We start from the raw sequence: 27,356 nt of genomic DNA, 5'->3' as shown, positions 1-27,356 counted from the left end.
GGCGAAATCTCTGCTTGTGCTGTCCTGTGCAATGTACACCCAGGCTGCGTTGATCTCCTGGGGAGGTCTATTCGCCCATTGGAAGGGAAGAGAACCTCCATGACAGCATATGGAGGGAGTCATGTGAGAGCCTGTGTGCAGCCGTACACCTTTGTGCAATGTTTTGTCAGTGTTTGCAGCACCTCAATGCTGCAGAATACTGACAGTACAATTGTCAAAATTTATGTGGCTATGTCCCCTTTAAGGACACTGGCTGATGCGTCATCAAATTACGTCATCAGATCCGCTTCCTTTTAATTGGCTGGAATCCTCGTAAGGCGGGCTTAATGAGCCCCAGCAGAGCAAAATCACTTTGAGAAGGCGGGATATAGACAGGAATGGGGTTTGAGGCTGCTGTCTACTCTGGCCGCACCAGAGTCGCCATGGGTGGTGAAATCGCTGTCACGGTCTGGTGAGCTCTGTCTGCAGGTATGCAGGTCCCGACCGTGGGCTCAGAATCCATCGGGCAGCCCAACCTGCCTGGTGTTCCTTTGGCAGTCTTCCTCTTCAAAGCACATCGGACAAGAAAATTCCCACCGGGAAACTCATTAATGCCAGCAATGATGTTTTGGTTCAAATTCTTTTTTAAAATATTTAGCGTAAGAGCTCATGATTCCAAGGTGGTGGGGAGGGAAACAAAAAAAGTGTTGGGAGAATTTCACCAGAAATAGCCTGGAAACTGTTCAAGTTCTACTGTCTTGGTTGCCTTCCTTGTCTAGCCCCAAAACACTGAACAGCCATTTTTCTGTTTGAGCTGTAGAAGTGACTCGGACCCATTATATCGGCTGCAAGAAAACACGAGGCATCATAGGGGCACTCCCATATTGCTTGCATTTTCCATACCCAGCGATCTTGTGACATTCAATCAGTTTGCAAATGTTATTGCATTTACCTTAGAAAGGTTGGGTCCCCTGCAGTGGATTATCTTTGCTCCCACAGAACCACACCCAGCAGGAGCTAGTGTGCTGAGAAAGGTGGAAAGAACGCAATAGGAAAAATATATATAAAAACTTAAATTTGTATTGATACAGAAATTTAAGGTTGTTGCAATATACAGAACCCTGGTATTGTAGTCGATGAGAAGATAGAATGTACCAAAGCTGTGTAAATTGTGCAATCTTCTGCTTCTTGTGTTTTCACTTGGGAGTTTCACAGGTGTGTGTGTATATATATATATAGATATTTTAGTGTTGATCATTTTATATTGAAAGTCAGCAACACTCAATACAAGGTTAAAACTGTGTAGAGGTTTAGAATGACCTCTTTGCTGTGAGAGGTTGGAGCAGTGGAGTTGCTCTAGGATGCAGGAAGCAGCTCCCCATCTTTGATTCACGGAGAAGCTAAGCAGTGAGTGGGACCTGAATCAAGGCTGAGTATTGATATTTAAAAACAACCACAGATTCTTGTACATTAATTTTCTCTGTGCAGTGAGTACTTTGAACAGAAAGCACTTCCTCCTTGACAGTCAATGAGCTTTGATTACTGACAATCATTGACACTGCATTCCAAAGCAAGTCCAGTAAGTTGCATCTATGGTGCTAAAATTATCAGCTCTCTAGAGATTGTGATTTACCCCGCGGTTGGTAACTTTCCACATCTCAGAAAAAGCATCAGGTCATTTGTTGAAAGGGTTAATTTTGTGTTTAACATGGGCATAATGCACTGGAAAGTGTTAGAAGTATCAGGTACTGCTGGGGGAAAAAAAAGAAATGGCAGCAGGAACTCGTGAAGCTTGTGCAAGGTTGAATTCACTGAGTCGGGTAACTGTAATCAATGGCTCGCGAGATTTCTGCCACTTTCACTGAAGGAGCAGATGGAGGGCCCACAGATAGAAGCAGGACATTGGAAGAAGGCCATTGGTGGGAGAGTCAGCGCTGTCCTCAGTATGTGCCAGATGGCGAGATCGATAGGATAGTGCAGGTTAGTGGGTGCAGACCAAGACAATCACCATGGCATCCCTGTAAGTTACCAGTCAGCCAGAAGCTTTCTTCCCATCACCATCTCCGTTATCTCAAAGGGTGATGCTAACTCATTCCCGCTTTATGCCCTTCCTTTCCGCAGATCCATCATAGCAATGGTGTGGAGGGGGCAACAGATGCTGATGATTATGGTGTAGGAGGAAAATTTAAAGGAATTTCTTTCTGGGAGACTAACTTACTTTCTCAGTCCCACAGGGTGATGGGGGAGTTTCACTAACGTCTTATGGGAAGGAAACCTTCTTCCATCCTTACCCAACCAGTCTCACAGCAATGTTGTTGGGAGAGCAATCCCGCAGACAAGTTGCGCAACAGCCGAATATAGATATGATTCTGTGAGCCTCATTGACTATAAGCCAATGCTCCTGACTCCTCCATCACCATCCCTGGGTGTTCCTACATCACAACAATGACTGCAATTCAAAAGTGCTTCATTGACTGTAAAGAGCTTTGGGACATCCTGAGGTTGTGAAAGGCGCTATAGAAATGCAAGTCTTTTTCTCTTTTTTTTTTTTTCCCCCTCTTTTTCTCTCTCCCCTCTCTTTCGCTCTTTCTCTCTCCTCTTTTTTTCTCGTCCCACCAGAGGTGGGGGCACAATGGTATAGTCGGGTGGGAGAGTCTTTGGGAGTCCTCAACATTGACTCCAGACCAATCTTCCCCCGCGCTCCCTTTAACAGACTGTGTGGCCCACTCAATTGAAAAGCTGCTTGATCGGCCTGTGCGGGAACTCCAGACGGCTGTGCAGCTTAATGGGAACATTGCACCAGACCTCATGAAGTCTCAGGGCTTCAGATCAAACATGAGCAAAGAAACCTTCTGCTGTTTACCGCCTATCACCCTCCCTCAGCTGATGAATCAGTGCTCCTCCACGTTGAATACCACTTGGAAGAAACACTGAGGATAACAAAGGAACAGAATGTGTTCTGGATGGGAACTTCAATGTCCATTACCAAGAGTGAACTGGTAGTGCCACCACTGACTGAGCTGGCTGAGTTCTGAAGGACATAGCTGCCAGACTGGGTTTGCAACAGGTGGTGAGAGAACCAACGTGAGGGAATAACTCACTTTACCTTGTCCTCACCAATCTACCTGTCGCAGATGCATCTGTCCATGACCGCATTAGTACCAGTGACTAATGCACAGTCCTTATGGAGACCAGTCTTACATAGAAAATAGAAACATAGAAAATAGGTGCAGGAGTAGGCCATTCGGCCCTTCGAGCCTGCACCGCCATTCAATGAGTTCATGGCTGAACATGCAACCTCAGTACCCCATACCCCTTGATCCCCCTAGTAGTAAGGACTACATCTAACTCCTTTTTGAATATATTTAGTGAATTGGCCTCAACAACTTTCTGTGGTAGAGAATTCCACAGGTTCACCACTCTCTGGGTGAAGAAGTTTCTCCTCATCTCGGTCCTAAATGGCTTACCCCTTATCCTTAGACTGTGACCCCTGGTTCTGGACTTCCCCAACATTGGGAACATTCTTCCTGCATCTAACCTGTCTAAACCCGTCAGAATTTTAAACGTTTCTATGAGATCCCCTCTCATTCTTCTGAACTCCAGTGAATAGAAGCCCAGTTGATCCAGTCTTTCTTGATATGTCGGGAATCAGTCTGGTGAACCTTCGCTGCACTCCCTCAATAGCAAGAATGTCCTTCCTCAAGTTAGGAGACCAAAACTCCAGGTGTGGCCTCACCAAGGCCCTGTACAACTGTAGCAATACCTCCCTGCCCCTGTACTCTAATCCCCTCGCTATGAAGGCCAACATGCCATTTGCTTTCTTAACCGCCTGCTGTACCTGCATGTCAACCTTCAATGACTGATGTACCATGACACCCAAGTCTCATTGCACTTCCCCTTTTCCTAATCTGTCACCATTCAGATAATAGTCTGTCTCTCTGTTTTTACCACCAAAGTGGATAACCTCACATTTATCCACATTATACTTCATCTGCCATGCATTTGCCCACTCACCTAACCTATCCAAATCACTCTGCAGCCTCATAGCATCCTCCTCGCAGCTCACACTGCCACCCAACTTAGTGTCATCCGCAAATTTGGAGATACTACATTTAATCCCCCCGTCCAAATCATTAATGTACAACGTAAACAGCTGGGGCCCCAGCACAGAACCTTGCGGTACCCCACTAGTCACTGCCTGCCATTCTGAAAAGTACCTATTTACTCCTACTCTTTGCTTCCTGTCTGACAACCAGTTCTCAATCCATGTCAGCACACTACCCCCAATCCCATGTGCTTTAACTTTGCACATTAATCTCTTGTGTGGGACCTTGTCGAAAGCCTTCTGAAAGTCCAAATATACCACATCAACTGGTTCTCCCTTGTCCACTCTACTGGAAACATCCTCAAAAAATTCCAGAAGATTTGTCAAGCATGATTTCCCTTTCACAAATCCATGCTGACTTGGACCTATCATGTCACCTCTTTACAAATGCGCTGCTATGACATCCTTAATAATTGATTCCATCATTTTACCCACTACTGATGTCAGGCTGACCGGTCTATAATTCCCTGTTTTCTCTCTCCCTCTTTTTTAAAAAGTGGGGTTACATTGGCTACCTACCACTCCATAGGAACTGATCCAGAGTCAATGGAATGTTGGAAAATGACTGTCAATGCATCCGCTATTTCCAAGGCCGCCTCCTTAAGTACTCTGGGATGCAGACCATCAGGCCCTGGGGATTTATCGGCCTTCAATCCCATCAATTTCCCCAACACAATTTCCCGACTAATAAGGATTTCCCTCAGTTCCTCCTTCTTACTAGACCCTCTGACCCCTTTTATATCCGGAAGGTTGTTTGTGTCCTCCTTAGTGAATACCGAACCAAAGTACTTGTTCAATTGGTCTGCCATTTCTTTGTTCCCCGTTATGACTTCCCCTGATTCTGACTGCAGGGGACCTACGTTTGTCTTTCCTAACCTTTTTCTCTACATATCTATAGAAACTTTTGCAATCCGTCTTAATGTTCCCTGCAAGCTTCCTCTCGTACTCTATTTTCCCTGCCCTAATCAAACCCTTTGTTCTCCTCTGCTGAGTTCTAAATTTCTCCCAGTCCCCAGGTTCACTGCTATTTCTGGCAAATTTGTATGCCACTTCCTTGGCTTTAATACTATCCCTGATTTCCCTTGATAGCCACGGTTGAGCCACCTTCCCTTTTTTATTTTTACGCCAGACCGGGATGTACAATTGTTGTAGTTCATCTATGTGGTCTCTAAATGTCTGCCATTGCCCATCCACTGTCAACCCCTTAAGTATCATTCGCCAATCTATCCTAGCCAATTCATGCCTCATACCTTCAAAGTTACCCTTCTTTAAGTTCTGGACCATGGTCTCTGAATTAATTGTTTCATTCTCCATCCTAATGTAGAATTCCACCATATTATGGTCACTCTTTCCCAAGGGGCCTCGCACAACGAGATTGCTAATTAATCCTCTCTCATTACACAACACCCAGTCGAAGATGGCCTCCACCCTAGTTGGTTCCTCGATATATTGGTCTAGAAAACTGTCCCTTATGCACTCCAGGAAATCCTCCTCCACCGTATTGCTTCCAGTTTGGTTAGCCCAATCTATATGCATATTAAAGTCACCCATGATAACTGCTGCACCTTTATTGCATGCACCCCTAATTTCCTGTTTGATGCCCTCCCCAACATCACTGCTACTGTTTGGAGGTCTGTACACAGCTCCCACTAACGTTTTTTGCCCTTTGGTGTTCTGCAGCTCTACCCATATAGATTCTACATCATCCAAGCTAACGTCCTTCCTAACTATTGCATTCATCTCCTCTTTAACCAATAATGCTACCCCACCTCCTTTTCCTTTTATTCTATTCTTCCTGAATGTTGAATACCCATGGATGTTGAGTTCCCAGCCCTGATCATCCTGGAGCCACGTCTCCGTAATCCCAATCACATCATATCCGTTAACATCTATTTTCACAGTTAATTCATCCACCTTATTACGGATACTCCTTGCATTAAGACACAAAGCCTTCAGGCTTGTTTTTTAACACCCTTTGTCCTTTTAGAATTATGATGTAGTGTGGCCCTTTTTGTTTCTTGCCTTTGTTTACTCGGCCGTCCACTATTGCTTTTTACCTTTCTACCATCTGTTTCTGACTCCATATTACTTCGCCCTATCTCGCTGCATAGGTTCCCATCCCCCTGCCATATTAGTTTAAACACTCCCGAACTGCATTAGCAAATGTTACCCCTAGGACATCAGTTCCAGTCCTGCCCAAGTGCAGGATGTCCCTTTTGTACAGGTCCCACTTCCCCCAGAACTGGTTCCAATGTCCCAGGAATTTGAATCCCTCCCTCTTGCACCACTGCTCAAGCCACATATTTATTCTAACTACCCTGGTCCCTCTACTCTGATTAGCACGTGGCACTGGTAGCAATCCATAGATTACTACCTTTTGAGGTCCTACTTTTTAATTTAACTCCTAGCTCCCTAAATTCAGCTTGTAGGACCTCATCCTGCTTCTTACCTATATCATTGGTACCTACATGTACCACGACAACTGGCTGTTCACCCTCCCTCTCCAGAATGCTCTGCAGCCACTCTGAGACTTCCTTGACCCTTGCACCAGGGAGGCGACATACCATCCTGGAGTCTCGGTTGCGGCCGCAGAAACTCCTATCTATTCCCCTTACAATTGAATCCCCTATCACTTTAGCTCTCCCACTCTTTTTCCCACTCTTTTTCCCACCCTTCTGTGCAGCAGAGCCAGCCACGGTGCCATGAACTTGGCTGCTGCTGCCCTCCCCTGATGAGTCATCCTCCTCAACAGTACCCAAAACGATGTATCTGTTTTGCAGGGGGATGACCGCAGGGACCCCTGCACTACCTTCCTTGCACTGCTCTTCCTGCTGGTCTTCCATTCCCCAGCTGGCTGTGGACCCTTCACCTGCGGTAAGACCAACTTGCTACATGTGCTACTCATGTCATTCTCAGCATCGTGGATGCTCCAGAGTAAATGCACCCTCAGCTCCAACTCCGCAACGCGGTCTGTCAGGAGCTGGAGGCGGATACACTTCCTGCACACGTAGTCGTCAGTGACACCGGAAGTGTCCCTGAGTTCCCACATGGTACAGGAGGAGCATACTTCACACTGAAGATACCCTCCATCGTGCTGTGTGGCATTATCACCATGCTAAATGGGATAGATTCAGAACTGATCTAGCAACTCAAAACTGGGCATCCATGAGGTGCTGTGTGCCATCAGCAGCAGCAGAATTGTTTTCCACCACAATCTGTAATCTCATCACTGTCAAGCCAGATGACCAACTCTGGCTCAATGAGTGCAGAAGAGCATACCGAGAAAAATTGGAAAAGTGGTAAATTGCCCAGGTATGTCCTGTCCACAAAAAGCAGGACAAATCCAATCTGGCCAATTACTACCCTATCAGTCTACTCTCAATCATCAGCAAAGTGATGGAAGGGGTTGTCAATTGTGCAACCAACAACTTACTCACCAATAACCTTCTCACTGATGCTCAGTTTGGGTTCCACCAGGACCACTGGTCCAGATATCATTACAGCCTTGGTCCAAACATGGACAAAAGAGCTGAATTCCAGAAATGACGTGTGTGTGTCTGCCCTTTACATCAAAAGCCCTAGTCAATGAGGATCTGTCATTCGTCTCTTCTCTCAAACAACGGTTCTTCATGTGTGAATGTATTTGGTGATTTGAAGGTCGACAGTGGAGCTGTTTGTTGACTATTCCATAGTATGCAGCTCTATTCGCAACTTTTCTGATGAAGCAGCCCATGCCAGCCTACAGCCTGCCCATGACAAAATCCAAACTTGGGTTGATAGGTACCGCTCACACCACTAGTGTCAGATGATGGCCATTACAAAAAAGTCTAGGCTTGTAGTCCCTCGAGTATAGAAGGGTGATCTAATTGAGGTGTTTAAGATGAATGAAGCAGTTGATATGGTAGATAGAGAGAAACTTTTCCCTCTAGTGGGAGATGCCAGAACAAGGTAGCTTAACCTTAAAATCAGAGCTCGGTCATTCAGGGGTTATATCTTCACACACAGGGTCATAGAAATCTGGAACTCTGACCTAAAAAGCCATCAACGCTGGGGGTCAATTGAAAATTTCAAAACCGTGATTGATAGATATTTGTTAGGCAAAGGGCATTTATGGATATAAAACCAGGGTGGGTAGATGGAGTTAAATTACAGATCTGTCATGATCTCATTGAAGAGGCTGGAAGGGCTGAATGATTTCCTCCTGTTCCTATATTCCTGCTGTCTGTGCTGTTGGGCAGATTAAATTGAATGCTGATAAATTAAGTACTGTATATTGGTGGAAAGATTTTGCTTGATCAATATATACTGACTGGGATTGATTGGTTAGAGAGAGACCAATGAAAGGATTGATCGAATAAAACAATGCATTGTTGTCAGCACAGAATTGCAACATGAGCTGTGGAGTAGGGCTGGAAGCCACCACCACCTTCCCCAGGGCTAACCCAGCCAGGCTAACATGGTTCATTTAATGAGTGGCTAGAGAGCTCGTAGGCCTGATGTTTATGTCTTGAATAAAGAATCTGACCAGATACTGTAAGCTTAAAGTAAAGTGTGACCGTAGTCCTTTATTACAGGTCTCCAGAGTGCCTCTCCAGCCTGTGAGGCCTCCTTATGTACAGGTGCTCCCAAGGGATTGTGCGATCCCTTGGGACTCCAGGGGATGAGCCCTCTGGTGGTTAAACAAGGTATTTACAGGTTTACACATAACACCTGAAGCCTGATTTCCATTGTGCAGTCTCATGGAAGAAGAGAAAAACAGACTATCTTTTAAATGGTGAGAAACTATTAAATGTTGGTGTTCAGAGAGATTTAGGTGTCCTTGTGCAGGAAACACAGAAAGTTAACATGCAGATACAGCAAGCAATAAGGAAGGCAAATGGCACGTTGGCCTTTATTGCAAGAGGGCCGGAGTACAAGAGTAAGCAAGTCTTGCTCAATTGTACAGGGCTTTGGTGAGACCACACCTGGAGTACTGTGCAGAGTCCTGCCGAGGGCACGTGTCCGGCTCAGCCCTGCCCTCGTTCCTTCCCTGATGCACAAAGGAACAATTTTCTCTCTTTTTTTTGCCTTTTCCAATGTTAACTTGTTGCTGACTCATTCTGGGGGCCAATTCATTGGGTGACTGGCATTATCTGGTACCATACCCAAGTGGCTGCTCCTCAGACGTGAGCCTAGATGTTAAGTGCTATCAGATTGTTCAACTGCAGAGAGCTGCACGGCTGAGGAGCATCCTGTTCTCATCTGATGTTACATGTTCAAGCAGTGGCCACTGGTTTGTGCTCGAAGACAGGAATCTTGTCTGATACACCACCTCCATCTCCCATAGATACTGAGGCCACCGGATATCATAGAATAGCACAGACTGGGTCCAAATCTGGGGTCTCCTTTGTCTGTATGGCTGGGAGATTGATTTTAGAAAGGCTTGTCGTTCTGTAAGAATGCAGCCTACTTTCCCTCTGAGCCGCACAACTTTCTGTCGGTCCTGCGCAGCCCGGACCGGCTTTTTCAATGTTAAACCTTGCGCATGTGTGAAACTGTGAATCTGCCGCGCAGCCCCTTAAAGGGGCCACACACCCAGCCCTGTCAACTGTCTGGCATTTGCCATTTTCTAGAAAGGGCCCACGTTGGAACACCAACTAAATGGCTCAGTGTTGGCCAGGGCCCACCTTTTTTTGTGATTATCCTTTTACTCTATATAAGTTTATAAAAGACTTTTGGCTTCCCTTTTATGTCACCTGCTAATCTATCCTCATACGCTCTCTTTGCCCCTCTTAATTCATTTTTCAGTTCTCCTCTGTACTTTCTGTATTCAGCTTGGTTCTCTACTGTATTATGAGCCTGACATTTATCACAAGCCTCCAATATCTGTTCCATTTTAATTTCTGTATCTCGTTATCCTAGCTTTGGATGTCCTTCCTTTCCCCCTTGTGGGAATGTGTCTAGTCTGTACACAAACTATCTCCTCTTTGAAGGCCTCCCATTGTTCATTTACTGTTTTCCTGATGATCTTTGATTCCAATCCACCTGGGCCAGATCAGCTACTAACTCACTAAAATTAGCCCTCCTCCAGTTGAGTATTTCGTTTGATGTCCTTTTCATAACTGTTCTAAACTGGATGATATAATCCCTGTTCCCCAAATGCTCTCTCACAGTAACACACTCTACTTGCCCTACTTCATTCCCCAGAACCAGATCCAGCACTGCTTCCTCCTTCATTGGGCTGGAAATATACTGATCAAGAAAGTTCTCCCATACACATTTCAGGAATTCCTCCTCTTCCTTGCCTCTTACAAGCTGATTCTCCTTGGTGACTTTAATGGCAGAGTTGGAAAGGAAACTCGTGACTTAAAGAACAAATGGTGGGTCGAAAAAGGGCAGGAGATCCAGCATCTAGCCGACAGTCACGACCTGCGGGATTTTTTAGCGCAGTCAAGATCACCTACGGCCCAAGCACTCGAGGTCCTATTCCACTGAGAGCCAAGAACGGAGAGATGCTCATCAAGGACAGAGAGGCAGTCAGTGCCTGCTGGAAGGTGCACTTCGAGGATCTTCTCAACCAGGAGTCTGTCTTTGACATGAGTGCCCTTGACTCCATCCCACAGCATGCTACCCGTCACCACCTCGGCACAATCCCAGCCCGGCATGAGGTTGAAAAGGCCATCCGACAACTGAAAAATAACAAGACCTCAGGAGCAGATAGAATTCCTGCCGAAGCACTAAAACATGGCGGAGACGTCCTCAGCGCTAATCCATGATCTCATCTCTGATTTGGAAGAAAGAGAGCATGTCAGGGGATCTCAGACACCGTAATCGTGACCATCTTCAAGAAAGGGGACAAGTCCGACTGCACTAATTAGAGGAGTTTCCCAGCTGTCTGCCGCAGGAAAAATAAAGAATCCTCCTCCATCATCTCCTCCCAGTGGCTGCAGAGCTCCTCCCAGAGTCACAATGCAGATTCCACCCACTAAGGTGCACAGTGGCCATGATCTTCAACGTGTGACAAATCCAAGAAAAATGTTGGGAACAGTATCAACCTCTCTACATGGCTTTCTTTGACCTCACAAAGGCCTTCGACTCTTGTCAACCGTGAGGGATTATGGAGTGTCCTTAAATTTGTCACCATCCTTCGCCTGCTTCACGATGACATGCAAGCCATGATGCTTACCAACAGATCCACCACAGACTAAATACACGTGCGGACCGGGGTCAAGCAATGCGTCATCTCACTCTTAATGAGCTCCCTGCTGGAGTGGAGTTAATCTACAGGACAAACGGGAAATTGTTCAACCTCTGACGCCTCAATCCAGATCCAAGGTTGCTCCAACCTCTGTCATTGAATTACAATATGCAGATGACGTTTGTGTTTGTGTACACTCTGAGTCCAAACTCTAAACCATCATTGACACTTTCACTGAAGCGTACGAGAGTCTGGACCTCACATTTAACATCAGTAAGACAAAGGTTCTCTACTAACCTGCCCCCGCTACACAGTACTGCTCCCCAATCATCAAGATCCACGATGAGACCTTGGACAATGTGGACCACTTCCCATACCTTGGAAGCCTACTATCAGTAAGGGCAGACATCGCTGACGAAGACCAACACCGCCTTCAGTGTGCCAGTGCAGCCTTCGTTCGCCTGAGGAAAAGAGTGTTCGAAGACCAGGATCTCAAACCCGGCACCAAGCTCATGGTCTACAGAGCAGTAGTGATACCCGCCCTCCTATATGCTTCAGAGACATGGACTATGTACAGCAGGCACCTCAAAGCACTGGAGAAGTACCACCAACGCTGCCTTCGTAAAATCCTGCAAATTCATTGGCAGGAGAGGTGCACCAACATTAGCATTCTGTCTCAGACCAACATCCTCAGCATCAAGGCATTGACTACGCTCGATCAGCTCTGGTGGGCTGGCCACATTGCATGCCCGATACTAGACTCCAGAAACAAGCACTCTACTCTGAGCTACGTCACGGCAGGCGAGTCCCAGGATGGCAGAGAAAACACTTCAAGGACACCCTCATAAACCTGCTTGAAAAAATGCAACATCCCCACCGACTCTTGGGGATCCCTGGTCCAAGATAAGTCAAAGTGGAGGGGGAGCATCTGAGAAGGCACTTCGAGTCTCTTCGCCGGGAGCACACGGGAAGCCAAGTACAAACAGCGGAAGGAACAAACGACAAATCAAGCAACCCACCCACCCGTCCCTCCAACCACTGTCTGCCCCACCTGTGATAGAGACTGTAGATCCCGCATTGGTCTCAACTGTCACCTTAGAACTCATTTTAGTGTGGAAGCAAGTCTTCCTCAACTCCGGAGGATTGCCTAAGAAGAAGACTACACTTTTTCCCCCCGTCTACATTAGGATAATTGAAGTTTCTCTTTTTTTACACTTGTTTTTACCTCTTTCTGAACTTCATTTGCAAATTTGTTTCTCCATTTGCTCCCGACTGAGCTACAGTATGCAGCTAGCAATGTAACAGCTCCTCTGCTGGTTCTTAACTCTAGCCAAAAAGATTCTGTCTTTGAACCCTCAAGCATCACCCCTTTCAACAAGAACAACTTGCATTTATATAGCGCCTTTAATGAAGTAAAATGTCCGAAGGCTCTTCACCGGAGCGTTATTTGACACTGAGCCACGTGAGGAGATATTAGGGCAGATGACCAAAAGCTTGGCGAAAGGTAGGTGTTGAGTATTTTAAATGACTAGTGATAGGTACAGAGGCAGAGAGGTTTAGAGAGGGAAATTCCAGTGCTTGGGGTCTGGGCAGCTGAAGGCACAGCTATTAATGGTAGGAGGATGAAAATCAGGGCCATAAAAGAACCCAGAATTGGAGGAGTGCAGAGACTGCAGGGTATTGTAGTACTGGAGGAGGTTACTGAGACAAGGAAAGCATGAGGCTATGGAGGGATTTGTAAACAAGAATGAGGATTTTAAGTTCAATGCATTGCCAGACCTGGAGCCAATGTAGGTCAGGGAGATCAGTGCTGTAACATATCTTTGATCAATACTGTCACCCCTTTTCTTGCTTCCCTATTCCTCCTGAATATATTGTAGTCTTGATTGTTAAATTCCCAATCTTGTCCTTGTTTGAGCCAGGTTTTCTGTTGTTGCCAATACATCATAACCACATGCGGCAACTTGTGCCTGCAGCTCACCAACCTCGTTTGTCATGCTCTGCATTTACACACATGCACTCTAAATCTGCCTTGGTCTGCTTAGCACTTCCCCCTGTTTGATCCCTCCTCTTTCTGGGCTAGTCTTTATTCTAATGCTGCTTGTCTCTCCCAATCTTCTGTACTCCTCTGATGCTTCATTCCGATTCCCCTCTCTCCTACCAAATTAGTTTAACCCTCCCCGCAGCACTAGTTATGAACTAGTAAAAGTTAACTTTTCTCTCTTCTTGCTCTCAATTGGTCACTTTGTCTCCCATTGCAAGCTGATCCTGTCCTATTGTACATTCAACTTGTCATACTTGGAGGCTGTTGTGCGGTAAATATGTTTTGGGGAATTTTCTCTTCTACTCTCCTGAAGATTCTGGCGATTGCTGGGGTACATTTCCATGGGATCAAAGCAGAAAATGCTGAAAACATTTTGCAGGTCAGGCAGCATCGGTGGAGAGAGAAACCGAGTTAACAGTTCAGATCGATGACCTTTTGTCCGAACTGGTAGATGTTGACTGTTCCATGGGCATTGACAACAAGTACCTCGCCCAAAGTAGCCATTGATTGGAGAGGTAGCAAACACAACCGAGTCTGATCCTGGCACCCATGCATCCACACTTCGCCCAAACCCATCATGAGGAGCACAGATCCTCCCAGTTAAATCAGAGGCACTATGGCAACATGATTTTTTTCAACTTCGATTTCTGTACTGCTTGATTCAGTGTGTAGGAGGTCAACTTCATGCAATGTGACTTGAAGTGGTAATTAATTAGACATATCTGTCACTGTCTCTTACATATGAGCCACTGGTACATCTGAATGGCTGGTGCCAGAACAGCAAGCTAGAGGCAAAGGCCAGGTCAAACACACTCACTCTTGTGTGCTTAGAAGTGACTTACAGAGAAGAAAGTCAAATTGAATGGAAAGTAAATGAGAAGCTATTTCCACCAGCCCATAATACCAAATGTCTCTGCGCTATGAAGAATGTATTATTGAAGACTGGCTTCAAGTCCAAGATAATAAAAGTGGAATTAACAGAGGAGACGTGTGGGCTGAGATTATCTGGGCGAAGAGCTAAATACTGCAGATGCTGGAAAGGAGAGAGGAGCCGCGGGGGGGGGGGGACAACATTTCAGGTCAATGAAGTTCTGCTGAAATGCTTCCTGACATCTTGAATGTTTCCAGTATTTCCTGTTTCTGTTACCTGGCCCATGTTTTTAAGCCATAGGCAGTCCTGCCTTGCTTATCTCAGGCCTCACAATACTTCAGCACCAGTGGTATGTGATCATATAGCGGATGCAAACTCTGCCTCCCAGGGCAATCCAAGAGCCAAACTATCATGGAACTGGAGAGCTGCCATTGGAGGTGGTGGGATTACACGGGCTTCTGTCCCTGTTGGACCTCCACAGGTCTGGTAGGTGCTGAGGCCTCACCCGGGCAAAGGGTACTTGTGGGTTGTGAGTCTCTGGTTGAACACCACACTCTCAGCCCTGACCTACAACACAGCCCAATGGTGTAAGGTTAGATTAACTAAGCAGGTAGGTTTGGGGGAGCTAATTGTACACCTGCAAAGTTGCATTGTTGCTTTACCTGCTGTGCGCTCTCTCCCATCAGTGAATCCATCACTGACGAGCTGCTATTAAAAGCGAAGCAAGACGGATTTTCAGACCGCCAGATTGGGGACTGCATCGGACTAACTGAACTCGATGCAAGAAAGTTGAGGATAAGCAGGAACATTAAACCACAGGTTAAACAGGTCAGTCACTTGATGTATCCTGCCTCGGCAGGGCCGTGTGTGTGCACATAATGGCGCGCGTGTGAACTTGTCCTTCATTGGAGACCATCATTCCCCACAGTACCAAGTCATAAGCTAGAAGGGCCTGATTTCAATCTCTGGTATACACTTATGTTAGCTGATCTCAATCATAAAAGTGTGCAGCACAGAAGGAGGCCATTCAGCCCATCATGCCTGGACCAGCTCTCTGCTCTAAATAGTCCCAATACCTCAAGTCCTTTCTCTTAACTAGAGTCACTATACTGTACACATTAACCACAGTCTAAAATCCCTTTACTGTACACTCTAACCACAGCCTGGACATAAGAACATAAGAAATAGGAGCAGGAGTAGGCCATACGGCCCCTTGAGCCTGCTCCGCCATTTAATACGATCATGGCTGATCCGATCATGGACTCAAGTCCACTTCCCTGCCCGCTCTCCATAATCCCTTATTCCCTTATCGTTTAAGAAACTGTCTATTTCTGTCTTAAATTTATTCAATGTCCCAGCTTCCACAGCTCTCTGAGGCAGCGAATTCCACAGATCCACAACCCTCAGAAGAAATTTCTCCTCATCTCAGTTTTAAATGGGTAGCCACTTATTCTAAGATTATGCCCTCTAGTTCTAGTCTCCCCTATCAGTGGAAACATCCTCTCTGCATCCACCCTGTCATGCCCCCTCATAATCTTGTACGTTTCGATAAGATCACCTCTTGTTCTTCTGAATTCCAATGAGTAGAGGCCCAACCTACTCAACCTTTCCTCATAAGTCAACCCCCTCATCTCTGGAATCAACCTTGTGAAACTTCTTTGAACTGCCTCCAAAGTAAGTATACTTCGTAAATTTGGAAATCAAAAATGCACGCCGTATTCCAGGTGTGGCCTCACCAATACCCTGTACAACTGTAGCAAGACTTCCCTGCTTTTATACTCCATCCCCTTTGCAATAAATGGCAAGATTCCATTGGCCTTCCTGATCACCTGCTGTACCTGCATACTAACCTTTTGTGTTTCATGCACATGTACCCCCAGGTCCCGCTGTACTGCAACACTTCGCAATCTTTCTCCATTTAAATAGTAACTTGCTCTTTGATTTTTTTCTGCCAAAGTGCATGACCTCATACTTTCCAACATTATACTCCATCTGCCAAATTTTTGCCCACTCACTTAGCCTGTCTATGTCCTTTTGCAGATTTTTTGTATTCTCCTCACACATTGCTTTTCCTCCCATCTTTGTATCGTAAGCAAACTTGTCCCTATACTGTACACTCTAACCACAGACTGAGGTCCCTGTATTGTACACACCAACCACAGACTGCGGTCCCTATACTATACACGCTAACCACCTCCTGAAGTCCCTCTACTGTACAACTCTAACCACCTCCTGAAGTCTCTATTCTGTACACCCTACCCACAGACTGAAGTATCTGTACTGCACACTCTAACCACAGAAAGAAAAAGGAGGTGGGGTAGCTCTATTGATAAAGGATGGAATCACTGCAATAATGAGAAACTGTATTGGCTCAAATGATAAGGATGTTGAAACAGTTTGGGTGAAGATAAGGAATAATAAGGGAAAAAAGTCACTGGTGGGCATAGTCTATAGGCCCCCTACCAGTAACAACTCTGTTGGTCGGAGCATAAACCAGGAAATAGTGGGGGCTTGTAAAAAGGGAACAGCAATAATCATGGGTGATTTTTAACCTCCATATTGATTGGACAAATCAAATTGGTCAGGGTAGCCTTGAGGAGGAGTTCATAGAATGCATAAGGAACGGGTTCCTTGAGCAGCATCTAACTGAACCAAACAGGGGGCAGGCTATCTCAGATCTGGTCCTGTGTAATGAGACAGTATTAATAAACAATCTCCTGGTAAAGGATCCCCTTGGAATGAGTGATCATAGCATGATTGAATTTCAAATTCAGATGGAGGGTGAGAAAGTTGGATCACTAACCAGAGTACCAAGATTAAATAAAGGAGACTATGAAGGTATGAGGGCAGAGTTGGCTAAAGTGGACTGGGAAAATAGATTAAAGTGTAGGACGGTTGATGAACAGTGGTGTACATTTAAGGAGATATTTCATAACTCTCAAGAATAATCTATTCCAGTGAGGAGGAAAGGGTGTAAGAGAAAAGATAGCCATCCGTGGCTAACTAAAGAAATAATGGACGGTATCTGATTTAAAAACAAGGGCATACAGAGTGGCCAAAACTAGTGGGAGGACAGAAGACTGGGAAGCTTTTAAAAGCCAGCAAAGAATGACTAAAAAAATGATTAGGAAAGGGAAGATAGACTATGAAAGTAAACTAGCACAAAATATAAAAACAGATAGCAAGAGTTTCTATAGGTCTATAAAAAGGAAAAGAGTGGCTAAAGTAAATGTTGGTCCCTTAGAGGATGAGACCGGGGAATTAGTAATGGGGAACATGGAGATGGCAGAAACTCTGAACAAATATTTTATATCCGTCTTTATGGTAGAGGACACTAACAATATTCCAACAGTGGATAGTCAAGTTCTCCCCACAGCTCCCCCCCTGCCCCCCTATAGCCCCTTAACACAATCACAATCACTAAGGAGGTGGTACTCAGCAAGATAATGGGACTAAAGGCAGATAAATTCCCCTGGACCTGATTGCTTGTATCTTAGGGTCTTGAGAAGTAGTGGCAGGGATTGTGGATGCATTGGTTGTAATTTACCAAAATTCCCTGGATTCTGGGAAGGTCCCAGCAGATTGGAAAACTGCAAATGTAAAGCCCCTATTTAAAAAAGGAGGCAGAAAAAAAAGGAAACTATAGGCCAGTTAGCCTAATATCTGTGGTTGGGAAAATGTTGGAGTCTATTATTAAAGAAGCAGTAGCAGGACATTTGGAAAAACATAATTCGGTCAGGCAGAGTCAGCATGGATTTATGAAGGGGAAGTCATGTTTGACAAATTTGCTGGAATTCTTTGAGAATGTAACAAAGAAGGTGGATAAAGGGGAACCAGTGGATGTGGTGTATTTGGACTTCCAGAAGGCATTCGATAAGGTGCCACATAAAAGGTTACTGCACAAGATAAAAGTTCACGGGATTGGGGGTAATATATTAGCATAGATAGAGGATTGGCTAACTAAACAGAAAACAGAGAGTCGGAATAAATGGTTCATTCTCTGGTTGGCAACCAGTAACTAGTGGGGTGCCGCAGGGACCCCAACTATTTACAATCTACTGGGACTGAGTGTAACGTAGCCAAGTTTACTGACGATACAAAGATGGGAGGAAAAGCAATGTGTGAGGAGGACACAAAAAATCTGCAAAAGGACATAGACAGGCTAAGTGAGTGGACAAAAATTTGGCAGATGGAGTATAATGTTGGAAAGTGTGAGGTCATGCACTTTGGCAGAAAATATCCAAGAGCAAATTATTATTTAAATGGAGAAAGATTGCAAAGTGCTGCAGTACAGTGGAACTTGGGGGTACTTGTGCATGATACACACAAGGATAGTATGCAGGTACAGCAAGTGATCAGGAAGGCCAATGGAATCTTGGCCTTTATTGCCAAGGGGCTGCAGTATAAAAGCAGGGAAGTCTTGCTACCGCTATACAGGGTATTGGTGAGGCCACACCTGGAATACTGCGTGCAGTTTTGGTTTCCATATTTACGAAAGGATGTACTTGCTTTGGAGGCAGTTCAGCGAAGGTTCACTAGGTTGATTCCGGAGATGAGGGGGTTGACATGAGGAAAGGTTGAGTAGGTTGGGCCTCTACTCATTGGAATTCAGAAGAATGAGAGGTGATCTTATTGAAACATATAAGATTGAGGGGGCTTGACAAGGTGGATGCAGAGAGGATGTTTCCACTGATGGGTAAGACTAGAACTAGAGGGCATGATCTTAGAATAAGGGACCGCCCATTTAAAACTGAGATGAGAAATTTCTTCTCTGAGGGTTGTAAATCTGTGGAATTCGCTGCCTCAGAGACCTGTGGAAGCTGGGACATTGAATAAATTTAAGACAGAAATGGACAGTTTCATAAATGATAAGGGTTTATGGGGAGCGGGCAGGGAAGTGGAGCTGAGTCCATGATCAGATCAGCCATGATCTTATTGAATGGCGGAGCAGGCTCGGAGGGCCACATGGCCTATTACTGTTCCTATTTCTTATGTTATGAAGTCTCAATACTGTACACACTTGCCACAGACTGAAGTCCCTTTACTGTGGAATCAGAGATTTACAGCACGGAAGGAGGCCATTTCGGTCCATCAAGTCTGTGCCTAATCCCACTTTCCAGCTCGAGGTCCATAGGCCTGCAGGTTACCGCACTTCAGGTGCACATCCAAGTATCTTTTTAATGTGGTGAGGGTTTCTGCCTCCATCATCCTTTCAGGCAGTGAGTTCCAGAACTCCACAACCCTCTGGATGAAGACATTTCTCCTCAAATCCCCTCTAAACCTTCTACCAATTACTTGGAATTTATGCCCCTGGTTGTTGATCCCTCTGCTAAGGGAAATAGGCCCTTTCTATCCACTATATCTAGGCCCCTCATCATTTTATACACCTCAATCAGGACTTCCCTCAGCCTCCTCTATTCCAAGGAAAACAAATCCAGCCTATCCAATCTGTCCTCATAGGTAAGATTCTCCACTTCTGACAACATCCTTGTAAATATCCTCTGTACCCTCTCTAGTGCAATCACGTACTTCCTGTAATGTGGTGACCAAAACTACACGCAGTACTCCAGCTGTGGCTTAACCAGTGTTTTATACAGTTCAAGCATAACCCCCTGCTCTTGTATTCTGTGCCTCAGCTAATAAAGGCAAGCAATCTGTATGCCTTCTTAATCACCTTATCGACCTGGCCTGCTACCTTCAGGGATCTGTGGACATGCATTCCAAAGTCCCTTTGTTCCTCTACACTTCAGTGTCCTACCATGTAATGTGTATTCCCTTTCTTTGTTAGCCCTCCCCAAATGCATTACTTCACACTTCTCTGGATTAAATTCCATTTGCCACTGTTCTGCCCACCTGACCAGTTGATTGATATCTTCCTGCAGTCCGCAACTTTCTTCTTCGTTATCAACCACACAGCCGATTTTAGTGTCATCTGCAAACTTCTTAATCATGCTCCCTATATTCAAGTCTGGATCATTGACGTATAGCACAAAAAGCAAGGGACCTAGTACTGAGGCCTACAGAACCCCACTGGAAACATCCTTCTAGTCACCAAAACACCCAACAACCATTACCCTTTGCTTCCTGCCTCTGAGCCAATTTTGGATCCAACTTGCCACTTTGCCCTGGATCCCATGGGCTTTTACTTTCATGACCAATCTGCCATGTGGGACCTTATCAAAAACTTTGCTAAAATCCATAAACACTATATGATACGTTTTGCCCTCATCTACCCTCCTGGTTACCTCCTCGAAAAATTCAATCAAGTTAGTCAGACATGACCTTCCCTTAACAAATCTGTGTTGACTCGCCTTGATTAATCAGTGTCTTTCTATGTCAAGATTTATGCTGTCCTTCAGGATTTTTTCCCATAATTTTCCCACCACTGAAGTGAGGCTGACTGGCCTGTAATTACTCGGCCTATCCATTTCTCCCTTATTAAACAAAGGTACCACATTAACAGTCCTCTAGTCCTCTGGCACCACACCTGAAGCCAGAGAGGATTGGAAAATGTTGGTCAAAGCCTCTGCTATTTCCTCTTTTGCTTCTCTTAACAGCCTGGGATACATTTCATCCAGGCCTGGAGACTTAGCCACTTTCAAAGCTGCTAAAGCTCGTAATACCACCTCTCACTAAGTTTATTTCATCTAAAATTTCACACTCGATAGTAGTGTCTGCATTGCCCCTCTCTTTTCTGAAAACAGACGCAAAGTATTAATTAAGAACCCACATCTTCCGCCTCCCACAAACTGATTTTACTCATGGTAACTAATAGACACTCTACCCACCTTCTGACGTCTTTACACTGCACACTCTACTCATCTCCTGAAGTCTCTATACTGTACACTCTAACCACAAATTGAAGTCTCTATCCTGTACAATCTAAACACCTCCTGAAGTCCCTATACTGTAGACTCTAACCATTTCCTGAAATGACAATGCTGTACACACTAACCACCTTCTGAAGTCTCTATATTGTTCACACTAACCACAGACTTTAATCTCTAATGTACACTTTAACCACCTCCCAATTTCACTATACTGTACACACTAACCACAGACTGAAGACCATATACTTTACATTCTGCCCACAGACCAAAGTGTCTATACTGTACACTCTAACCACCTCCTGCAGTCCCTCTAATATATACTCACCACCTCCTGAAGTCCAGATACTGTACACTCTATCCACCTCCTGAAATCTTTATAGTGTACACTGCAACCACAGACTGAAGTCTCTATACCGTACACTCTAACCACAGACTTTAGTCTCTACTGTACATTCTAACCACCTTTTAAAGTCCCTATACACTCTAACCACCTCCTGAAGTCTCCTTAATGCACACTAACCTCGGACTTAAGTCTCTCTACTCTACACTCTAACCAACTCCTGAAATCCCTATACTGTACACTCTCACCACCTCCTGAAATCTCAATATTGAACGATCTAACCACCTCATGAAGTCTCTATACTGTACACACTAACCAGCGACTGAAGTCCCTATACTGTACACTCTACCCACAGATGGAAGTCTCCATACTGTACAGTCTAACCACAGGCTGAGGTTTCTATACTGTACACTCTAACCACATCCTTAAGTCGCTCTGCTATACACACTAAACACCCCCTGAAGTCTCTATTCTGCACACTCTGCACACTCTCTCCAACTCCTGAAGTCCCTGTATTGTGCTCTGGAACCAACTTCTGAAGTCCCTGTACTGTGCACTTTAACCTCAGACTGAGGTACCTATACTGTACACTCAAAGCCTCCTGCAGGCTCTATACTGTACAATCTAACCACTGACTGGAGTCTCGACACCGTACACTCTAACCAACTCCTGAAGTCCGTATACTGTACACTCTAATAACCTCCTGCAGTCTCTAAAATGTACTCTCTCCAACTCCAGAAGTCTCTATACTGTACACACTAACCACTGACTAATCTGTATACTGTGCACTCTACCCACAGACTGAAGTCTCTATACTGTATGCACTAACCACAGACTGAAGTAGGTAGACGGTACACACTAACGACAGACTAAAGTCTCTATCACCATCATCATCATCATAGGCAGTCCCTCGGAATCGAGGAAGACTTGCTTCCAATCTTAGGTGGCTGTACATTCCAATACAAGAACCACAGTCTGTCACAGGTGGGACAGATAGTCGTTGAGGGAAGGGGTGGGTGGGACTGATTTGCCGCACCTTCTTTCCGCTGCCTGCGCTTGATTTCTGCATGCTCTTGGCTACGAGACTCGAGGTGCTCAGCGCCCTCCCGGATGCACTTCCTCCACTTAGGACGGTCTTTGGCCAGGGACTCCCAGGTGTCAGTGGGGATGTTGCACTTTATCAGGGAGCCTTTGAGGGTGTCCTTGTAATATTTCCGCTGCCCACCTTTGGCTCGTTTGCCGTGAAGGAGTTCCGAGTAGAGTGCTTGCTTTGGGAGTCTCGTGTCTGGCATGCGAACTATGTGACCTGCCCAGCGGAGCTAATCAAGTGTGGTCAGTGCTTCAATGCTGGGGATGTTGGCCTGGTCGAGGATGCCAACGTTGCGTCTGTCCTCCCAGGGGAATTGTAGGATCTTGCGGAGACATCGTTGGTGGTATTTCTCCAGTTACTCTACTGTACACTCAAACCAACTCCTGAAGTTTCTATACTGTACACTCTAACCACGGACTGAGGTCCCTATCTTGTACACTCTAATAACCTCCTGGAATCTCCATAGTGTACACTCCATCTCCTGAAGTCTCTATACTGTACACTCTAACCACAGACTGAAGTCCTGATACTGTACACTCTAACCACAGACTGAGGTCCCGATACTGTACACTCTAACCACAGACTGAAGTCCCGATACTGTACACTCTAACCACAGACTGAAGTCCCGATACTGTACACTCTAACCACAGACTGAGGTCCCGATACTGTACACACTAACCACAGACTGAGGTCCCGATACTGTACACACTAACCACAGACTGAGGTCCCGATACTGTACACACTAACCACAGACTGAAGTCCCGATACTGTACACTCTAACCACAGACTGAAGTCTCTATGATGTACCCCCCTGGTCCAGCAAGCCTCGATTTTAAAATGCTTATCCTTGTATTCAAATTCCTCCATGATCTCGCCCCTCCCTGTCTCTATAAACTCCTCCAGCCTGACGACCGTTATGATCTCTGGGCTCCTCCAATTCTGCCAACTGCACATCACTGATTTTCATCACTCCACCATCGGTGGCTGTGCCTTCAGCTGCTGAGGCCCTAAGCTCTGGAATTCAGCCCTAAACCTCTCCACCTCGTTACCTCACTTTCATTCTTTAAGACACTCTTTTAAAACCTACCTCCCTGTCCCAATATCTCTCTCTGTGGCTCAGTGTTGATCACACATTGTCTTTACCTTTTGATGACCAAAACATGAAGGCCAGAATTTTCCTGCTGACATGCGCCCGGGTATAGCTCAATCTGGGTGCAAACAAATCACACCGCGTAAGCGATCGTGGAAATTTGGCTGTCAATGAGTTATGCCCGCAGTATGAAGTATCCATGATCATTTAAGTGTGTTCAATGAGCCCTTTGTCTGAACGGGTCCCCGCCTACAAACCTGGCCACGCCCCCTCATCTCGAAAGACGAGTTTGATTGAATTGTGCCTGTTCGGGGTAGGGTGGAGGTGTCATTACTTTGCTCCCAGATTCTCAGCTGCACAGACTCCTGACGACATATGAAACCAGTGCAATTCAGCAGTGTTTTAAAGGTTGGGCCTGCCCTGCTGCTGTGGAAATCGAAGATCTGTTGTAAACAAAATTTAATGGATGGCTCATTTTCTAGATCTCCCTCTGTAGGCGGGGAAAAGTTAAAATGACTGCAGACTGTACAGAACGAATTGAATTAATTGCTGTAAAAGTTGGCAGGACTGAGAGAAAAGTGTTGCTTAACTTGTAGTCTCCATAGAATCATAGAAATTTACAGCACAGAAGGAGGCCATCTGGCCCATCGTGTCCGTGCCGGCCAACAAAGAGCTGTCCAGCCTAATCCCACTCTCCAGCTCTTGGTCCGTAGCCCTGTAGGTTACGACACTTCAAGTGCACATCTAAGTATTTTTAAAATGCTATGAGGGTTTCTGCCTCTACCACCCTTTCAGGCAGTGAGTTCCAGACCCTCACCACCCTCTGGGTGAAGACATTTCTCCTCACATCCCCTCTAAACCTCCTACCACTTACTTTAAATCTATGCCCTCTGGTTATTGGCCCCTCTAATAAGGGAAATGGGTCCTTTCTATCCACTCTATCTAGGCCCCCTCATAATTGTATACACCTCAATAAGGTCTCCCTTCAGCCTCCTCTGTTTGAAAGAAAACAATCCCAGTCTATCAAATCTTTCCTCATAGCTAAAATTTTCTAGTCTTGGCAACATCCTAGTAAATCTCCTCTGTTCTCTCCAGTGCAATCATATCTTTCCTGGAATGTGGTGACCAGAACTGTTCGCAGTACTCTAGCTGTGGCCTAACTAGTGTTGTATACAGTTCTAGCATAACTTCCCTGCTCTTGTATTCTATGCCTCGGCTAATAAAGGAAAGCATTCCATATGCCTTTTTAACTACCTTATCGACCTGTCCTGCTACCTTTAAGGATCTGTGGACATACTATCCAAGGACCTTCTGTTCCTCTACATCTCTCAGTATCCTCCCATTTATTATGTATTCCCTTGTCTTGTTGCACCTCCCCAAATGCATTACCTCACATTTCTCTGGAATGAATTCCATTTTCCACTTTTCTGCCCAACTGACCAGTCATTCGATATCTTCCTACAGTCTTAAGTTTTCCTCCTCACTGTCAACCACACGGCTAATTTTTGTATCATCTGCAAACTTTTTTTATCATGCCCCCTACAGTTAAGTCTAAATCATCACTATACACCACAAAAAGCAAGGGACTGAGGACTGAGCACTGAGCCCTTGGAACCTTACTGGAAACTGCCTTCCAGTCGCAAAAACACCCATCAACCATTATCCTTTGCTTCCTGCCACTCAGCCAACTCTCCCTTGGATCCCATGGGCTTTACTTTTTTGATCAGCCTACCATGCGGGACTTTGTCAAAAGCCTTGCTAAAATCCATGTAGACTATATCAAACGCACTGCTCTCATCGACCCTCCTTGTTACTTCCTCAAAAAATTCAATCAAGTTAGTCAGACACGAACTTCCTTTAACAAATCCATGCTGACTGTCTTTGATTAATCTGTGTCTTTCTAAATGAAGGTTTATACTGTCCCTCAGAATTTTTTCCAATAACTTTCCCACTACCTAGGTTAAACTAACTGGCCTGTAATTACTCGGTTTATCCCTTCCTCTCTTTTTAAGCAATGGTACGACATTAGCAGTTCTCCAATCCTCTGGCACCACTCCTGTAGCCAGAGAGGATTGGAAAATGATGGTCAGAGCCGCCGCAATTTCCTCCCTTGCTTTTAATAGCCTAGAATATATTTCATCCTGACTTGGCAATTTATCTACTTTCAAAGATGCTAAACCCCTTAATACTTCCTCTCTTACTATGTTTATCCCATCCAATATTTCTCACACTTCGTCCTTAACTTCAACATCGGCATCATCCCCCTTTTTTGTGAAGACAGCCGCAAAGTATTCATTAAGTACTTTACCCACATCCTCCGCCTCCACACGTAGGTGAGCGCAATTCAACCTCGGCCAGACGACTGCAGTGTCGAACACATTTTGGGCGCAATAAACTAATTGCGCCCATGGAGCAAACTCTAGGTCAAGGGAAACATCTAAACTACTAGGCTCCAAGGTTGGAGAAAGGCTTGTTTAGCTTTGGAAGCAAGTGATGATGAAGGGACTTTATAAGAAGTATATAAGGTAGTAAATGGCATTATTTCACGGCATGCCAAGATACTAAAGCAAAGGGGCATAGGTTAAAACTGGTGAAAGGAAAATTTAGTGAAAATATCAGGAGTAGCTTCACACAGTGATCAGCACTTCGAATGTTCTCATGGATGAGTAATGGAGGCAAAACACTTGGACTAAAGAATGATAAGCTGAGATTGGCCGATGTGCCTCATTCACTCTCATCTGCTTTCCTTTGCTAGATTGACACGCTCGCTGCAGAGTACCCAGCTATCACCAATTACCTGTACGCCACATATCACGGACAGGTGAGTCTTGCTAGGACAAGTTTTTTTTTAATTTACTGGATTCCACTGTTCTTTTGACCAAAAATAGATGAGCTCTGTTTCTGTTTCAGGAGCATGACTTGGATTTCAATGATCATGGAATCATGGTGCTGGGATGTGGACCATACCATATAGGTAAATAAAATAAAAAAACACGAGATGTGTTGCCACCCAAATCCATGTCCATCTTTCCCACCACTCCATGTTTGAACCCCTCCAATCAGGTTTCAGTCCGTGCCAGAGCATTTATCAAAGTCACAAATGACATTCGATGTGACTTGTGACCATGGTGCACTGTCCCTCCCCCTCCTTGACCTCAATACAGACTTTGACATGGTCAAGCCTGTCTGTCTCCAGCACTTTTCCTCAATTGTCCATTTTGGTGGGACTGCCATTGCTTGCTTTCATTCTTGTCTATCCTGTTGTAACCAGAGAATCGCCTGCAATGGCTTCTCTTCCCACCATTACCTCTGAAGACCCCCAAGCCTCTCACCCTGGCTCCCTCCTCTTCCTCATCTACATGCTGTCCCTCAGTGACAACATCCGAAGCCATGGGCCCAGCTTCCATGTGTGTGCTCATGACACCCAGCTCTACCTCACCACTAGCTCTCTCCGCTGTACTATCAAACTGCTTGTCAAACGTACAATTTTGGATGATCTGCAATTTCTTCTAGTATAAACGTTTGGAAGACTGAAGCCATCCCCTTCAGTGCCTGCCACAATCCTCATGGGCTCATCAACTATTCCATCCCCACTCGGGCCGCCATCTCTGGTTGAACCAGACTGTTTGCAAACTTGGCATTCTATTTCACCCCGAGCTAAGATTCTGACTCCATATCGTCTCCATCATAAAGACTGCCTACATCCACCTCCGTAACATCGCTAATAATCTGCCCCTCCATCTTCCGCTGAAGCACTTATTCAGGCCTTTGTCATCTCTAGACTCTGCTGTTCCAATGCTCTCCTGGCCGGCCTCCCATCTTCCACCCTC

General features: G+C 45.3%; 1 protein-coding gene across 2 annotated transcripts in view; it reads left to right on the top strand.

The window, feature by feature from the left end:
• cps1 (carbamoyl-phosphate synthase 1, mitochondrial) overlaps nucleotides 1-27,356 on the top strand; it is a 217,824-nt gene that overhangs the window by 120,187 nt on the left and 70,281 nt on the right. For both annotated transcript variants that reach the window (XM_070876254.1, XM_070876252.1), the window contains exons 22-24: nucleotides 14,863-15,004; nucleotides 26,282-26,347; nucleotides 26,437-26,500. In XM_070876254.1, coding sequence (XP_070732355.1) covers nucleotides 14,863-15,004; nucleotides 26,282-26,347; nucleotides 26,437-26,500 — 272 coding nt within the window. The remainder of the gene's footprint in view (nucleotides 1-14,862; nucleotides 15,005-26,281; nucleotides 26,348-26,436; nucleotides 26,501-27,356) is intronic.

The sequence above is a fragment of the Pristiophorus japonicus genome, chromosome 3 (genome assembly GCF_044704955.1).
Source record: "Pristiophorus japonicus isolate sPriJap1 chromosome 3, sPriJap1.hap1, whole genome shotgun sequence".
Classification (NCBI taxonomy): domain Eukaryota; kingdom Metazoa; phylum Chordata; class Chondrichthyes; family Pristiophoridae; genus Pristiophorus; species Pristiophorus japonicus.
The sequence above is the reverse complement of the archived record's forward strand: the minus strand, read 5'-3'. Positions and strand labels throughout refer to the sequence as shown.